Source organism: Thunnus thynnus, chromosome 4, assembly GCF_963924715.1.
Source record: "Thunnus thynnus chromosome 4, fThuThy2.1, whole genome shotgun sequence".
Lineage (NCBI taxonomy): Eukaryota > Metazoa > Chordata > Actinopteri > Scombriformes > Scombridae > Thunnus > Thunnus thynnus.
The window spans coordinates 14,710,450-14,725,394 of NC_089520.1; the positions used below are offsets into that span (position 1 = coordinate 14,710,450).

The window sequence follows — 14,945 nt, forward strand, 5'->3', positions numbered from 1 at the left end:
GAGGATTATGATTTTAAACCAATAACAATAAGAAGGTGGTCCACCTTATTAGACTGTAGTTGAGAGGATTAGAGGGTTAATAATGGAAGGTCATCTTACACAACCAACTGGCAGGGGGTTATTTCAAGGAGCAGGATTATAAAGTTACTTTGGTGACTTTCAGACAGATGAGTATCTGATTATCTTTTGTGATTTAAAAAAAAAAAAAAAAAAAAATCAGTGACCATCAGTTCTCTTACCTTGGCCCTTTTCCTGCCATGGCTGTGGTTAGGAGCCCGTTTCTGCAAAACAAATTTGTCATTTTACTAATTTTAATAAGCTGCACAGTAACTCCACAACCTCAGAATAAATTTCCTGCCATAATACAGACTAGATAAAGATAAACAAAACTGCAAATAATTGAATAAATATTTGAGACTGTTACCAGCATACAATGAATATTCAAACATTTTATTTGTTGAATGACTTTAAACTGAAAGTGTATGACAAACAATTCAATGGATTCAAATTTATTAAACCTGGTAGTGCAAATTGGTTTTTTAGTTCTTGCTTGGACAGTCAAGTAAATTTTACAAATCCATATATTCATCCATACAAATCCATATATATTCCATATATTCAGTTTGATTGGCCCATCCACAAAGCCAAGTATATAATTGGTGAGACAATAAAGGCGAGATAAATTAAAAACACTTTTTAGTCAAACACTGTGTTTACAGTACATACCCAGTAACAGATCTTTGCTGAAGAAACCTGATTTCTTGACCATATATAGGCCTAAATGGATTTGTGAAAGAATTCTTATAAGACGCAAGTGCATTTTATAGACTTCTGGCAGCAGAAATATTAATGTGATGGCAGTGTGGTGGGCTGACGGGATTTTGTTCTAGGGGTCTTGTTCTCCAAAATAATTAAATCCAAAATCTGGCTAAAACTGAAACTCAAAAAAATCTAAATAAGTATGTTTCTGGCTGAACAATAGGTTGTGTGTAAAATTCAGACACGTGCGCTAAAAGCAAAAAATGGAGTGCATTTATCACTTAAGAGCACGTCTTCTCTAAAACACTTAAAATATAGCAGTATTGGCTCAAAATATGGTAGAGAGTAGGGGAGAAATACTATAGACCAGCTGAATATAAACACTTGTCATCGCAGAGCATGGAGATGTACTGTAATTTCCTGCCTTGAATTTGTTTTATTCGATTATTCAAATCCATTGCTGTAATATACAACAAATCCATTGCTGTAATATACAACATAATGGTCTGCATAATGGTCTTACTTTGTCATTTCCTCCCACCTGTGCATCCTGTGGGGAGCTATCTTCAGCCTCCAGGCCCTCTCCTGTCCCTTCCTTGGTGCCCTGTGGTTGAGGGGAGGTCTTGCCTCGACTGCAGGGCTCGATGAGTGGCCCACTCTCTCCCTCCTGCTGGATGTCTGTTGTCAGGCTCACTGACATCTTCTTCGGGGAGGGGGAGAGGGTGGGATATGGGGAGGGGGTTGGGTGGAGGACCCAGGAGTGGCTGAGAGTAAAAAGGAGCAATAGAAAAGAAAAGAGGGGGGCATTTTAGGCTCTAACAGTTTTAAACACCAAAACTCTGCAAATATTTGATGATGAAAGAGCCAAGAGAAAGACAAACAGACAGACTGAGCACATAAAGTATGTGTGAGAGTGTACAGCGATATTACCTACCTTTAGGTGGTATCCGATCTGTGCGGGACTCTGTAGAGTGAGTCTGGATGGGAACCACCACACACAGGAAGATGAGGGGAACCCACTAAGGTAGTATACTGGGCTGGGCTGCAGCAGGGGGCGAAGCGCAGTCCATAGCAAGCCTTAGCCTTCAGGGTGGGGCTATGAGGAAGAAACACAAAAAAAAGGAAAAAATGTTTAGAATTGTCTAAAAAATTACATATTTAATGAGTTAAATAATTGCTTTTCACAGCATAGTTATTAATATCCTAAACGGGTTTGTTATTAGGGTTACATGTTCACATTAAGCTGCCTCTTACAACTCATTTTGACGCAATATCTGCCCAAAATGTGTCAATATTCAAAATCAAACAGATTCTTCTGAAAAGATACTTTAACCACATTGATAATGTAATGGCGAACATCACCACTGACAACTTTGCTGCCCCTAGTGACTATTCAACTCAACAATGAATGAAACTGAAAATGACTGGCCCTTTTCAGACAGCTTGATAAATTAAGAGCAGGTTGATGCCAGTAAGGAAATATGAACTGAAAAATGACCTGAATTGGAAAAAAAAGAATACAAATCCAACAAAACTGTTACATCACCTTTACTTTTTTTTATGTGTGAAGACGTTTCACAGAAAACCAGAATTGTTTTGTTCTATTCACAAGATTCAGTTAGGAAATAAACTTTTTACAAATCAAACAAATATTAAACGTATTTTGAGGTCTATCTTTCCCTGTATGAGTACAGATTAGCTTCAAAAAACACTTATCTAGAAAAACAATGTTACAAGCAAATCAACATGCACATGTGAAAAACAAAAAAGGCAGCAATATTTACAGCAATCAGGTGAACTGGAGGGGCAACAGTAAGCCAGCCAAGGGGGAGGGGCACACCAACAGACCAGCCACCACCTCAGCGGTCCTCTGGGGCCTCTCTCTTTTCTCTCCCTCCAGCTCAGTGTAGCAGCATGGTCTGTCTTCCAGTCAGGAGTCCTGTACACCAAGAGCAGAAGAGGAAGACACGAATGACGTCATGTTTCACACACTGAGTGACTCATCGCTGCTGCTACTGCTGCCGCTGCTGCTGCTGCTGCTGCTGCTAGAAGGGAGGGGGACAAAGCAGCTGAAAGCTCGGAGCCTACTGGCACACAGGGCTTATAATCAAGCAAGATAAGTCAGGTTTATTCTCCCCAGATTTCCTAAATTGTTCATTATTTGACTTTGTCACTACTTAAAATGCAGGAACAGTATTGGCCTCACTCTTTATGAATGGGAATGTCTGTGTCCAATCAAAAATGTGTTGCCCAAATTTCTAACGAGCAGCAGCATGTAAGACATAAAGCATTCATTTGGAAAAGCTGAAAAATGCAATGAAGGTTATTTATAGCTTGAGGTCCTGTTTGTGCCAAATGTAGTTGCATTTCTTTTCTTTAGAAAATTACTACTGGTAGCTGACAATACAATAATGTAGATTTTAGGTCCTCCGGCTTACACAAAGAATCAATGAAATGAGTTTATAAAGTAAACTTAGTCATATTTTCAGGTCAACATGCAATTAAAGAATGCAACGAAAGACTACAAGTAAAATTTACTTATATGGTCAAAAATCAAAAATCAAAAATTTGCCTAGAAAGGCTTTTCCATCAACAGTCATGGTGAACACACAACATAAACACTCAGCAGCTTTTCCAATTTGAACCCTCTAAAATAACATTTGTGATGATCGTATGATAATCTTTCCATGACTAGTATTATTTATTGCTCACTCACTTACTTCCTCTCATTTACATCATTAAACTCATTTTCCCAGCAAGGGAAAACATGACACAGAATCACAAACACCCTTGGGGTAAATTCTGGCTCAGAAGCAGTAACTCTGATGTCTTAGGCATTACACCCATAAACATACACATAAAAACAACACAGATGAATAGCAATCCATCTGTCCTACAAGCCTATTTCCTCAGCTATCACCGGGTGAACAACAGCATTAGTTATGTGTGCTTATTGAAAGAAAAATGAAAAGTATGCATATAATCCCAAACACTTACATGCATGCAACAGTGAGATGGAGTGCAAGCGAGCACAAATCCAGGCAACAGTAACACACTTACTAGTATGTATGCATGCAGCACAGATGAGTGCCATTTACGCATGTCTCTGCCTGTACCGTTTTGCTGCACTGTGCTGCAGGACAGATGAAATGAGCGAACAAATGAGGCAGGGATTCCCAGTGTGGGGAAGACTCAGGCAATGCAACAGAAAAGGCGTCATCAGCAGCAGCAGCAGTATCAGCAGCATTATACCACATCATTGACCAGGACACCCACATGCCCCAACCCCACACTGCTTATACAAGCCTACCATGCCGCAGCACAGAATACAGCCACACTATCTAGGAAGATAGAAATGCCTGACTTGGTCTCTTCAACATTACCGCCTTCTTTTTCTCCCTCACACACATACAGTGTATTGGACAAAAAAAAAAAAAGAATGGATTTGGATTAGAAATCAACGACAATGCCTCATCTCGAGTGTCAATCTCCTGGCTGAGAGGACCGTCCTCTCCCGATGGCAGGGAGGGGCTGCAGGCCAAATTGTGAATCAGAGGCAGAAATGTTGTGCTTATGAATAAACCAGCTTTACCTATTCTCTCCTCCTCCACCCATTTCCCTCAGTTTTTTCCTCCTCAACACTCCCCGCTGCTTCCTTCAACACACTCACATAAACCGGCCCACAGGGTTGCCAAGGGGATGGTAACGTCATTCTCAACTGCTGCCATTTGTGTTGAGCGAGTACCAGTAAGAAGGGCAAGGGGAAGAATGATATTAAAAATAAATACGTGGATTGCAGTGTGTACACACTAACGGGGATGGAAAGACAGAAGCAGAGAGAACAGGGCAAGGTGAACAAGAAAATGAGACCACATATGCTATTGCTGTTGTTCCAGTTTCTCCAGAGTTCAAGCAATCGTTGTCTGTGATACAAATACTAATATGGGGTCTAAGTCATTCAGATCATGGGATATCAAGTAGTAAAAAGTCAGATTAGTGCTGCTTAACTCATAAAGCCTACCAGATGAGTAGTGAAGCATCTTAAAAAACAACACAGACTCCAACTGTGTTTGACCTACTATTATTAGACAAACACCAAAGACACTATGAAACAAATATACTGTACGTGCCCTTTCATGCTGCACAGAGCAAAGATGACTGAACATCTAAACACCCAGGGGATAATATCCTGAAATGAACACAATACAGTTACTATGTGTTCAAATTGAGCCACTCCGACAATGTATTGCAAGTCTATTTGTTCTGTATCACCTGATAAATGGTTACTGCAAACAATGTTGAATGAATGCTTACCCGGCGAATCCAATAACCCTAAAGACAGGGATGTTTGGGCAAACATCAAGCCTCGTGATAAAAGCATGACAATGATTGGGTGATAGAAAGGTTTAATTGTGAAGCAGCGACAAAATGTGTTATGTTTGTGTCAACAGAAACTTAACTGCAGAGCAGAGTGGATAAGGAAACAGAATTTGCTACTGGTAATGTTGTCTTATTGCTGATGGAGAAATAGTGTCAATGGTAATTTCCTCAACACATCTCTTTATGCATTATAGTACTACAGCATTGTGGTAAACATCAAAGCCCTACAACTAATACTGCTCAGTGCTTCTCCTAGGTTGAGTGCTTTGGAGCGGTGGGGGGGGGTGTCATATGTGGAGGCATATGAAAAGCTCAAGACAGACACTCATCAGCCAGACATTTCTCCGTTCTCTGTTAAAGAGCGGCTGAGATTGACACTAAAATGAGAATTGCTGGTCCACCTTAAGTGGGCCTGGTCAAGTTAAGCTAACGCGTCGTGGCTAACTTCGGGGCTAACCCCCTTCGATAGATGAGTATTTTCGTTGTCTTGAGGAGCTGCAGCATTTATGAAATGACACACTGTAGCCTGTACTGTACATTTACTGCCAGACTGACAACTTACTGCTGACCTTTTCCTCTGCCCCGCTTGCATTCACGTCATGTGTCTGCCCCTCGCTCTCTGCTCTCGCGCAACTACACACACACACATTTACACACACACGCACTGCCTTATTCCTTAACGGAGCTACGCTACTCTTGTACCTTTCACGTAGATGTCCTTTGAAGAACGAAGAGAGGGAGGATGATTAAAAAAATACACAATAACGTAGGATGTTACTGTGCTCACACAGTGTGTGAGTGAAAATCCTTATTAACTCATTGATATCAATGATTGTCTGAAATTTTAGCAGTGGTGCTCATAATTTTGTAGCTGCGGTGCGATGCTGCTGAATGAATACAGGGGAAACACTGCTGCTACAGTGCTCCTACTAATACTGCTACTACTTGTATTTGAACAACCTTATTTTTATGCTATCGCAACACATTAAAAGGCATCACTATGCTCCAATCAAAGTGCTTGTTGAATGGTTGAACAGCATCTGAAACCCCTGAACACCAACGTCAGAATGCAGGGGCTGCTTCCAACAATTACTGTCATTTCCTAAAAGTGACAAACCCACCCCCCCACCCACCTATAATGGAAGACTTTTCAGTCTGACATCGAGTGTGGCTGCTCAGAACAGCTGTAAACACTTAAGCCTTCGGATGTGGTAGGATGACACTTTATATGAACTAGTTCATTTCGAGCATACCCCCACCTTAAGTGTGATTCAAGCAAAAGTAGTAAACTATTATGTGTCAAAAGACAGACTGTACACTGCAGTCTCAACAACTACATAACCAGCAGCGGCACTGATCTTTGAGGTTATTGTGTCCCAGTTAAGTCAGTGTGTCGGTGTGTCTGATGTTGACATCTCTCCGCCAACTGTCTGCATCATCACATGTGGCTGTAGACATGCAGCAGGGTAGCTGATTCACATAGGACTCGGGCCAGTTACATCATAGTACAAGAGGTTATCCACAATATGCTGGCCTCATAAAACCACTTTTACAGAGTGCTCTAATTCAGTAGGACAGGGATGCCTCAATTGTGCCTATAAGGGCCAATTGATCACCTTTTCAAGCTCGACTCACTACTGTATGATATTCATTTATTCCTCTATACTACTAGTTGCTCATTTCAGAAGTACTGGATGTTTTTGTAGAAGCAACAATTCTATTTATCTTGTTATATTCTGCTACATTACCCAAATAAAACGCATCCTTCTTGCACTTCAAAATTCTGTACAGGTCTCTGCATACCACTCTGAATTATTACAAAGACTGCACGATCAATCACATTTGTATAAACACTGTGGAAATTTAACACTTTTTTAAAAGATTGCTTCCTACAAAATGATGAGATGATGATGTTTCACAAAACCCACTGACACCCACATGTAAGCACAATCGATAGGTCATTCAGGCAGACATACACCACTCACAGAAAGTCACTATCATCCTTATCAGCTGTCATAATGCAGTGCAGGACACTCTGACCCACTCTTACATGGGCCCTCCTGATGACAGGCAACCAGCTGAGACACACAGGTCAAACACTGCCCTGCCCACTGTGTCAAGTTACCACACCAAAGACCGCCAATGGCAGGGAGCCCTGAGTGAAACATTGGATTTATGTAAGTGAGCGCGTTTGTGTGTGTGTGTGCGTGCGTGTGTATGAGTGAGTGAAAGAGACAGAGAAAGCTATCTGTCTCGTCTACAGTATGCGCATGTGTTGAGGCACACAGATATGTATATAACTACTTCAGACAGTAGGATCGCCGGACTAAATATTTTGTGCAGGTATGAGCTCACTGTCAGATTTAGCCTCTCCAGGTCAAGCTAGGTCAGGGTCTCAGCAATAGTTAGCAGCGGGGCAAGCCAGAGAAATGAGAGGAATTCTACTGTATGGTAGCTGGTAAGAGCAGCGGCCTTGTCTATATCAGGTTTTTAAGTGATCAGCTAATCAAAGAACTAGGCTAGCTGATGTCTCATTAACTAACGGACATCATGCACAGGAGCCAAACAGGCATAGTTTAATGCAAACTGTTGCCAGGGCATCAATGTATAAATATGAAAAGAGTCTGATTTGTCAAACAGGATACATTTGTAAAATGTACAACTGTACATGTACACAAAAACTACTACTGTAAAACTACACTGTAATGCTGAAACTAAATTGACAACAATCAGGGCTGCAACTAACAATTATTTGGATTATCAATTTATCTATTGCTTATTTTTTATTAATCTATAATCTCTACAATACATAGTCTGCAATACATTTGAAAACACTGAAAAATCCAAATTTTTCCAGACCTCAAGGTAACATTTTCAAATTGTTAAGACTATTCAACATTTCAAATCCACTAGATATTTAATTTATAAAAGTATGAAAACCATGAGAAAGCAGCAGATCCTCATGTTTTAAAGAGTTGGAACTATTGAATGTTTGGCATTTAGGCTTGATAATTGACTTAAGCAATTAATCTATCATCAGAATTGTTGCAGATTTATTTTCTGCTAATTGATCGATCGATCAACTTGTCGTTTTAGCGCTAACAACAATATTACTAACCAATCAATAGCTTAAGAAATTTCTTAAATAAAATGCAAAACATATGTAAGTTCTATAATCTACAGTGTGACGTTTGGCAGATTTTCTTAATTAATGTTCTTAATTAAAAAGTAAATATTCAACTGTTGTTGAGACATTACCAACTGGAAGATGGCACCTTGGGCTCAACATTTTATAGATTAATCAATTACTTGATTAAATTATCATTGAGATAAAATCATAATTTTTTATTAAATTCAATCACTATTTGCAGCCCTACTACACTGGCAGTCAAGGTGTTCCATAATTTACCAATTCTAACACGCACAATGTAAGATAAAGAAAAAAGAAAAACACCAACCATAACACAATTATACAGAATTTAATTATTTTGCCAGCAGCACAATACTGCATTGTCTTAAGCGCATGCAGTGCACAAACATTTTTTACAGTGCAGATATAGTACAGTACAGCTGAATATAAAGTGGCTATGTATTCTGTTTCATTGACAGCTAGTGTGCATGTTAACTGGGAATGAGCACTATGTATTCCAACAATTGTGTGTCGGTAACGATTGAAAGCTGCTATTATTATCAGCTATTTATTTCCATTCATTACGCATTTCATGCATTATTTACATATTATGCATAATTTCAAATTTCATAATGGAGCAGCGTGCGTAGCAGACATGCCTCTCCATTTTCTCTGCAGAGGCTGAATGAAAGATGAAGGTGAATGGAAGCGCACTGCAAACAGGAGTGAGCAAGCGCGTACAAACCCACAGACAGCAGTGAGAGAGACATACACAGGCAGCTCGACCCAATTCAGCTCCTCTGTATTCATCCACGCACCTCGCCCATTTGACGTCAGAGAGAACCCATTTCACAAAAGGCAGCAAGGTTATGTCTTCAGAGTGGAGGCTGATGTGTGTGTGTAGTAATGGCAGAGTTTGTGCAAGCTCAATGCCTGCACATATTATACATCGGCAGCGCTTGGAGTGTGTGCATACCAGTGTTTGTTTGTGTCAGAGAGGATTCCCCTTTGCATCGGTTGCACAATCTCACACAAGGAGGGGGTGAGGGGGTTGGCAAAGCACTGGGGGCCGTAGAGGAACAGTTGATGAACATTCACGCTAAAACAGAGTCTGAGCGTCACACAGAAAATATCTACACATACATAACTGGACAATACACCTTTCAGAATGCAGACTTTGTGACTCTGTGGCTCAGATAAACAGAGCTGGGAAACATAGATGACAATAGAAACAAAGATGGAGAGAAAAACATCCTGAAGGCATAACAAGACAAAACACAGATGAGGGGGACATAAATGGTCAAATGTGGCGGAAGAGAGGGTTTCTCTTTTCCCATCTACGTCTCTCTCTCTCTCTCTGTCCTTTTCCCTGCCACCCCCTCTCTCCTTTCTCTCTCAGTGCAATGAGGATACCCCTTCCTGCCTTCCGCCCCCTCCACATCAACCCCTCCCATCGATATCGCTCTCTCCATCCACCCACTACTGAGTGTTAGCTCTCTGTCTCTTTCTCTCTCTCTCTCTCTTTTTCTTCTTCTTTTAATGTGTCTTCTTAAATTGTCAGGCCTGCTGCTGACGCCATCCTCCTCCACTCAGCTAGCCCACTCAGTCCTGTGGGACGAGCTATGACTCATTCTCTCCCTCCTTCACTCCCCTCCTTCCCTAGTTACCTACCTACCTACCTACCTTTCTGTAGTTCTCTCCAAGTCTCCCTCTCTATGTTGCTCTCACTAGTTATAACCCATGTATAGAGGTCTCCTGCATGCGTCGAAACATACAGAGAGTGTATAGACAGAAAAAATGAGAATGAAGAAGAAAAACAAGAAGAAATGGGTGATAGAAAGAAAGAAATGTTGGCCAAATGAACAACAGTCTCCCTTCTGCATAATGAACGAATGCCGGTGGAGAGAGAGAGGGGGGATCCTGGTCTTGCATGCATTATTAATGAAGGCAGGAGTGCTGGAATATGGTGAAGGAGAGAAATATGGAAATCCATGTGGGCAAAAATTAAAAAAGTAAATAAGAATTATGAAATAATCATTAATTAAAATAATGGACCAAGAAAAATGTGTATTAAATTAGAAAAAAACTTACATCACTATTAATCATTTAATAATTCTTCTTTTCTAAAATTCCCTCCTTTATAAGTATAAATATTTCATGGTGAACGGATCCAGAAATATTATTTGCCATTAACATGATGATCAAATAGTATCTTTACTTTAATGTGAGGCACTTCCTGTTGCAACAGGATGTTGGGGGAGAACATAGCAGCGCATTCTCAACTGTAAACTGTAAACCAATAGGATATCAGCTAGCGAGTCTCACATGACAATTTTGTCTTATTTGCATCAGCAGGGAGATCCATTGCATCTCACCATGCACTCCTAATTTCTCCCAAAGTTGCATCAATAAATGACAAGAATGCATTATACCATGTGACAAACTGTGCACAGTCAAGGACTGAGCAAACCTAATGTGTGAGCTAACAGCCAAAGGAAATGGTTCGGAGAAACAACAAAAGAAAATGAGTCAGAATCAAGAAAACCCCCATCAGTGATGGTGAAGACAAGAAACCATTCATCATCCAGGAACAGTTGTCTGATGCCAGAGCTGAATTAAAAACTGAGTGTATACCAAATGGAGGGTTGTACGATAATGACAGATAAGCAATTTTTTGTATGGTTACAGCATCACATGGTCACAGTGAAATTCATACAACCACTTGAAATGTCTCCACAAAACACAAAAACATGGAGGTATTCAGGGCCACAAAAATCGACACCTTTGGCAATTTTTAACCTAAGCCACTAAACTAACCGGGACATCCTGGCTTTCTGATGAAGTTCTATTTTGGCGAGTGGCCAGTGTGATGTCCAATACAAGGAGCATGCAGGGCCTAGAAGGCATCCTCTCATCAGTCCACGATCAAGAGTTATTCTTACGGAGCGTGTTAATAACACCACCAGAGCACATTACAGAGTTTCACCTTGCAAAATGAAGGATAACAGCACAGTAGTTTTAATAGCACATGGCCCATACCCACCCAACATCCAATATCATGTAACCTGGAGCAAGTACTTTATGTTTCTTAAGTACAACAAAATTTGCCTTCACAGCTAAGGCAGTTCCCGAGTTTTGTGCTGAATGACTTGCTTGAATTAAATGTCTTAACATTTAAATGTGTCTGACAGACACATTTATTTTTAACGTAAAAACATAGCCAATTCTGAACCATCAGCAATTAAGAAAAAAAGTCTGCCTGTCTAAAAGATGTTTTGGTGAGACTCTTATTGTCATACAGCATTTTCCGGTCTTTAAACCTGTCTGGCCAGTCAGAAACATGATTCAAACATTCCTAAGTGTCCAGTATGCATAAATGACTGGGTGTGCGATTATCTTGTCTTCTCAAGCACAGTAAGGAGATTCTGCCTGCTCAACTTGAGCTGCTGATGTAAAATGAAAAACTGTGTCAAAATGAAATTGGGTGGTAGCTCCTGCACTCATTATAAACCTTATGTAATTTATCTGCTTCTTTTACTGAAAGAAGGAGGGGATGGGGGGGTAGTGGAGGAGACTGTAAGAGAGATTGGAGGGAAGAAAAACAGAGAAGAGAGGAAGATGGAGGAGCAAGGGCTGACTAGTGAGACAGGAAGAGAGGAAAAACTTCTCAATGATGAAACAATCTGTGCTGTTAAGCGATTGGACCAGACCTCCACCAATGAGAGGACCAGCTCCATGGCAACAGGCTCTGTCACCAAGAGAAAAGCAGCCATATCCCTCAACTCCCCCATATTTTTCTCTCCCTTTCTCTCTCACGACCCCCCTCCTTTCCCCAATTACAAGGCCCGGTGTATATATCAGTGGGTACTCGCATAAGCACAAATAAAACAACACAGAGATGCACAAAAAAAAAAACAACACACACAGCATCACGGGTTACTTACAGCTTTAAGAACACAGCTCAATGGCACAGACACAACAAACATACACACATGCAACCAAACGAGGCTTGCAGATGTACACACAGGCACACAGACATAATGGGGCTTACAAAGCGATTAGAATTTGAGTCATTCACACACAGTTATTTAAATGTGCAGATTGGTGATGACTCCCCTTACACAATGTCTGACCGCAGACAGATCTGCTCCGCTCTGTCCTGATGAGAGCAGTGACTAACTATGAGGTCTGGTAGAACTAAACCTTGAACTACACAGATTGAGTTCATATACACAAGAACAGACCTCTAGAATAAGGAAGTGGGCCTCAGCAGATAGAACGCTTTCCCTCACATATGCACAAAGTGAACTTAGCATTCTTCACAGAATATCATCCCTAAGTACCGACCCGGCTTTTCTCGGCTCAACAAGCTTTACAGGCTATAGCTAGCCGATATGAGGGGATAAACATTTGAGGTTAACCCTTAAACTTTACTGGAACCATAGTAATAAAGGAATGGTGTTTAACCGCTGCCACATTAATGGACTGAAGATGCTACACCAGCAGTGCCTGCTGAGAGGTGAAGTGTCCCAGAAGCAGTGATACATGCACAAGTACACTCCAACCTTATTTTGTTGGTCACAGCATGACAGAAATACTCTGCTAAGCAGTCTTTATCATGTGGGATAAACATGAGCAGGGATGGGTATCGTTATCGATTCCAATATCAATACCGATGCTGCTTACTGATACTCTTATTGATACTACTCTCCATAATTTAGTGAAAAAAATAAACACAAGGCATGAAAAATGTGAAAAGAATCAACAGTTATTTATTTACGAACATAATAGTTAAATTAGAAGTGCTTAAAACCAGTCGTGTCCTGAGTTAATAACTACACATATTTTTTAACTATTAGGACTGTGGTCAACCAAAGAAAATCTTGGTCGAAATTCTGCCAACTCTTCAACCAAAGGGATTGGTTGATGGGGGAGGGGGGTAATATAGTAGGCTAAATAAAACAAGCAACAAAAAGTAAATAAAACAAGCAAAAAACAAGTTATCCCTTCGAGCTAATGCATGTTAACTACTTAGTGGGTGATATCTAGTGTCTGCAACATTTTTTGCTGACACTAGATATCAAACAAAAGCCAGAAACTATATCCTATTAAGTTCACCGCTTCTAAGCAGAAGGCAGAAGATAACGTTATCTCAGAGCCTGACAAGCCCAGGCAGGGCCTCTCTTCCTCCAGGCAGCTCGCCTGCTCCTGCCTCCGTCTCAGACTCACCCTGGTCGGCAGCTGTCTCCTCTGCCTGCCGCTGGCTGTGCAGCACTATCTTCTTCTTTTTTCCAGTTTATGGCGGGTGGCAACTAGCATTAAGGTGCATTACCGCCATCTATGCCAGCTATGTAAGAATGAATTAATGTTATAAATACCAATAGCAGCACTGTTTGTCCAGGAGCTTATCAATATTTCGGTACTGACCAGTCAGGAACCAATGTAGTAATGGTTTTCGATACTAAACATGAGTTTAACTTAAAAACATGTGGCTGTAAATACTTTAGTGAACATTATAAACATATTGTCAGAGATCATGTTGCAATATTAATTTTATCCATATTGAATACTAGTTTGCACTATTTTGTATTTCCTTGAAGTGTTGTTCTTTGTCATGATCAACAATATAATTTTATCTCCAAACATTTAAGCGCCAACACCCCATGAAAGTGCAACAGATGAAGTGCAAGGACGTTGATGGGTTTGTGTATTTCATCTGTCCATTTTTCAAGTGATTTGTAGGTGTGCACAAAAACCTAACAGCAACCGTCTGCAACCTCAACAGCAACAACCCAACCCATCTGTGCTCGTGTGCGACTCCCTGGGTGCCCACAAGTTAGAACTCTGACATACTTTCCCATATGACCACTCTCCATTGTTGATATATTAATAAGCCCCATCCACTCAGTCAGTGGGCTTTCCCGGAATGCCTCACCCAGCCAGGTACGCAGGGACTCCAGCCCTAGGGGGAAGCACCAATGACTGGTGGAGCATAAATCAAGCTTGAACCACCACGCAACTTTATTATCACTATCCCTCCTCTGCACTCAGTCTCTGGCTGTCTCGAGCTGTCTCTCTCTCTCAGTTTGTAACGGTCTCTCTGTTTAGCTGGTGGCTGACTGGCTCTGCCTCTAGCTTATGATGCATATTTTATCATGCCGTTAGGCAGCTTCCTCCAGGTCACACATTTGTAGGGCCAATGACTTGGCCTCAGGTATGGTACAGAAAATACCACTCACTGTACAACTTCCCCAGACCTCTCAGTCTAGTTTTTAAATGTTAATTTCAATCTTTTACCGGTTGGTACCAACTGTTACTGTGTCTTTCTGGTTGCCTCTCTCTCCTTATATCTATTATTTTCTGTCCTATCTGGTTTGTGAGCAAAGTGGAGCAGCAGTAGTTTCCGCTCCCCCTCAGAGCCTTTCGTAATCACTCCACTCCCAGTCTCCTGTTTGCTCTTTGCTTACACTAAGAGAGATACAACTTCATTGGCAATATGGTGAGTCGTGTCTTTCTGTTGCACACCAAAGAATGACTACAAAATCAGTAAAAATTATTTCCACCTGAACAGAAAACATGCAGTTATCCCAAGTTGTATGACTTCATTAATAAACATTGAATGGAGCAAAAATATGTCATCTGGAGGAAGATAAGAGAAGCAACTGGAGCTCCTGGT

The 14,945-nt window shown here is 40.8% G+C and overlaps 1 protein-coding gene across 11 annotated transcripts in view; it reads right to left on the bottom strand.

Annotated features, from left to right (window-relative positions):
• Positions 1-14,945, bottom strand: part of LOC137181270 (R3H domain-containing protein 2) — a 64,199-nt gene that overhangs the window by 35,382 nt on the left and 13,872 nt on the right. For 9 of the 11 annotated variants that reach the window (XM_067586847.1, XM_067586844.1, XM_067586854.1 and 6 more), the window contains exons 3-6: positions 2,544-2,698; positions 1,694-1,855; positions 1,283-1,523; positions 240-281 (exon numbers count right to left, since the gene is read on the bottom strand). In XM_067586847.1, the coding sequence (XP_067442948.1) occupies positions 240-281; positions 1,283-1,459 (219 nt within the window). In that variant the 5' untranslated portion in view covers positions 1,460-1,523; positions 1,694-1,855; positions 2,544-2,698. The remainder of the gene's footprint in view (positions 1-239; positions 282-1,282; positions 1,524-1,693; positions 1,856-2,543; positions 2,699-14,945) is intronic. The other 2 variants (XM_067586855.1, XM_067586845.1) reach the window with 1 other exon arrangement.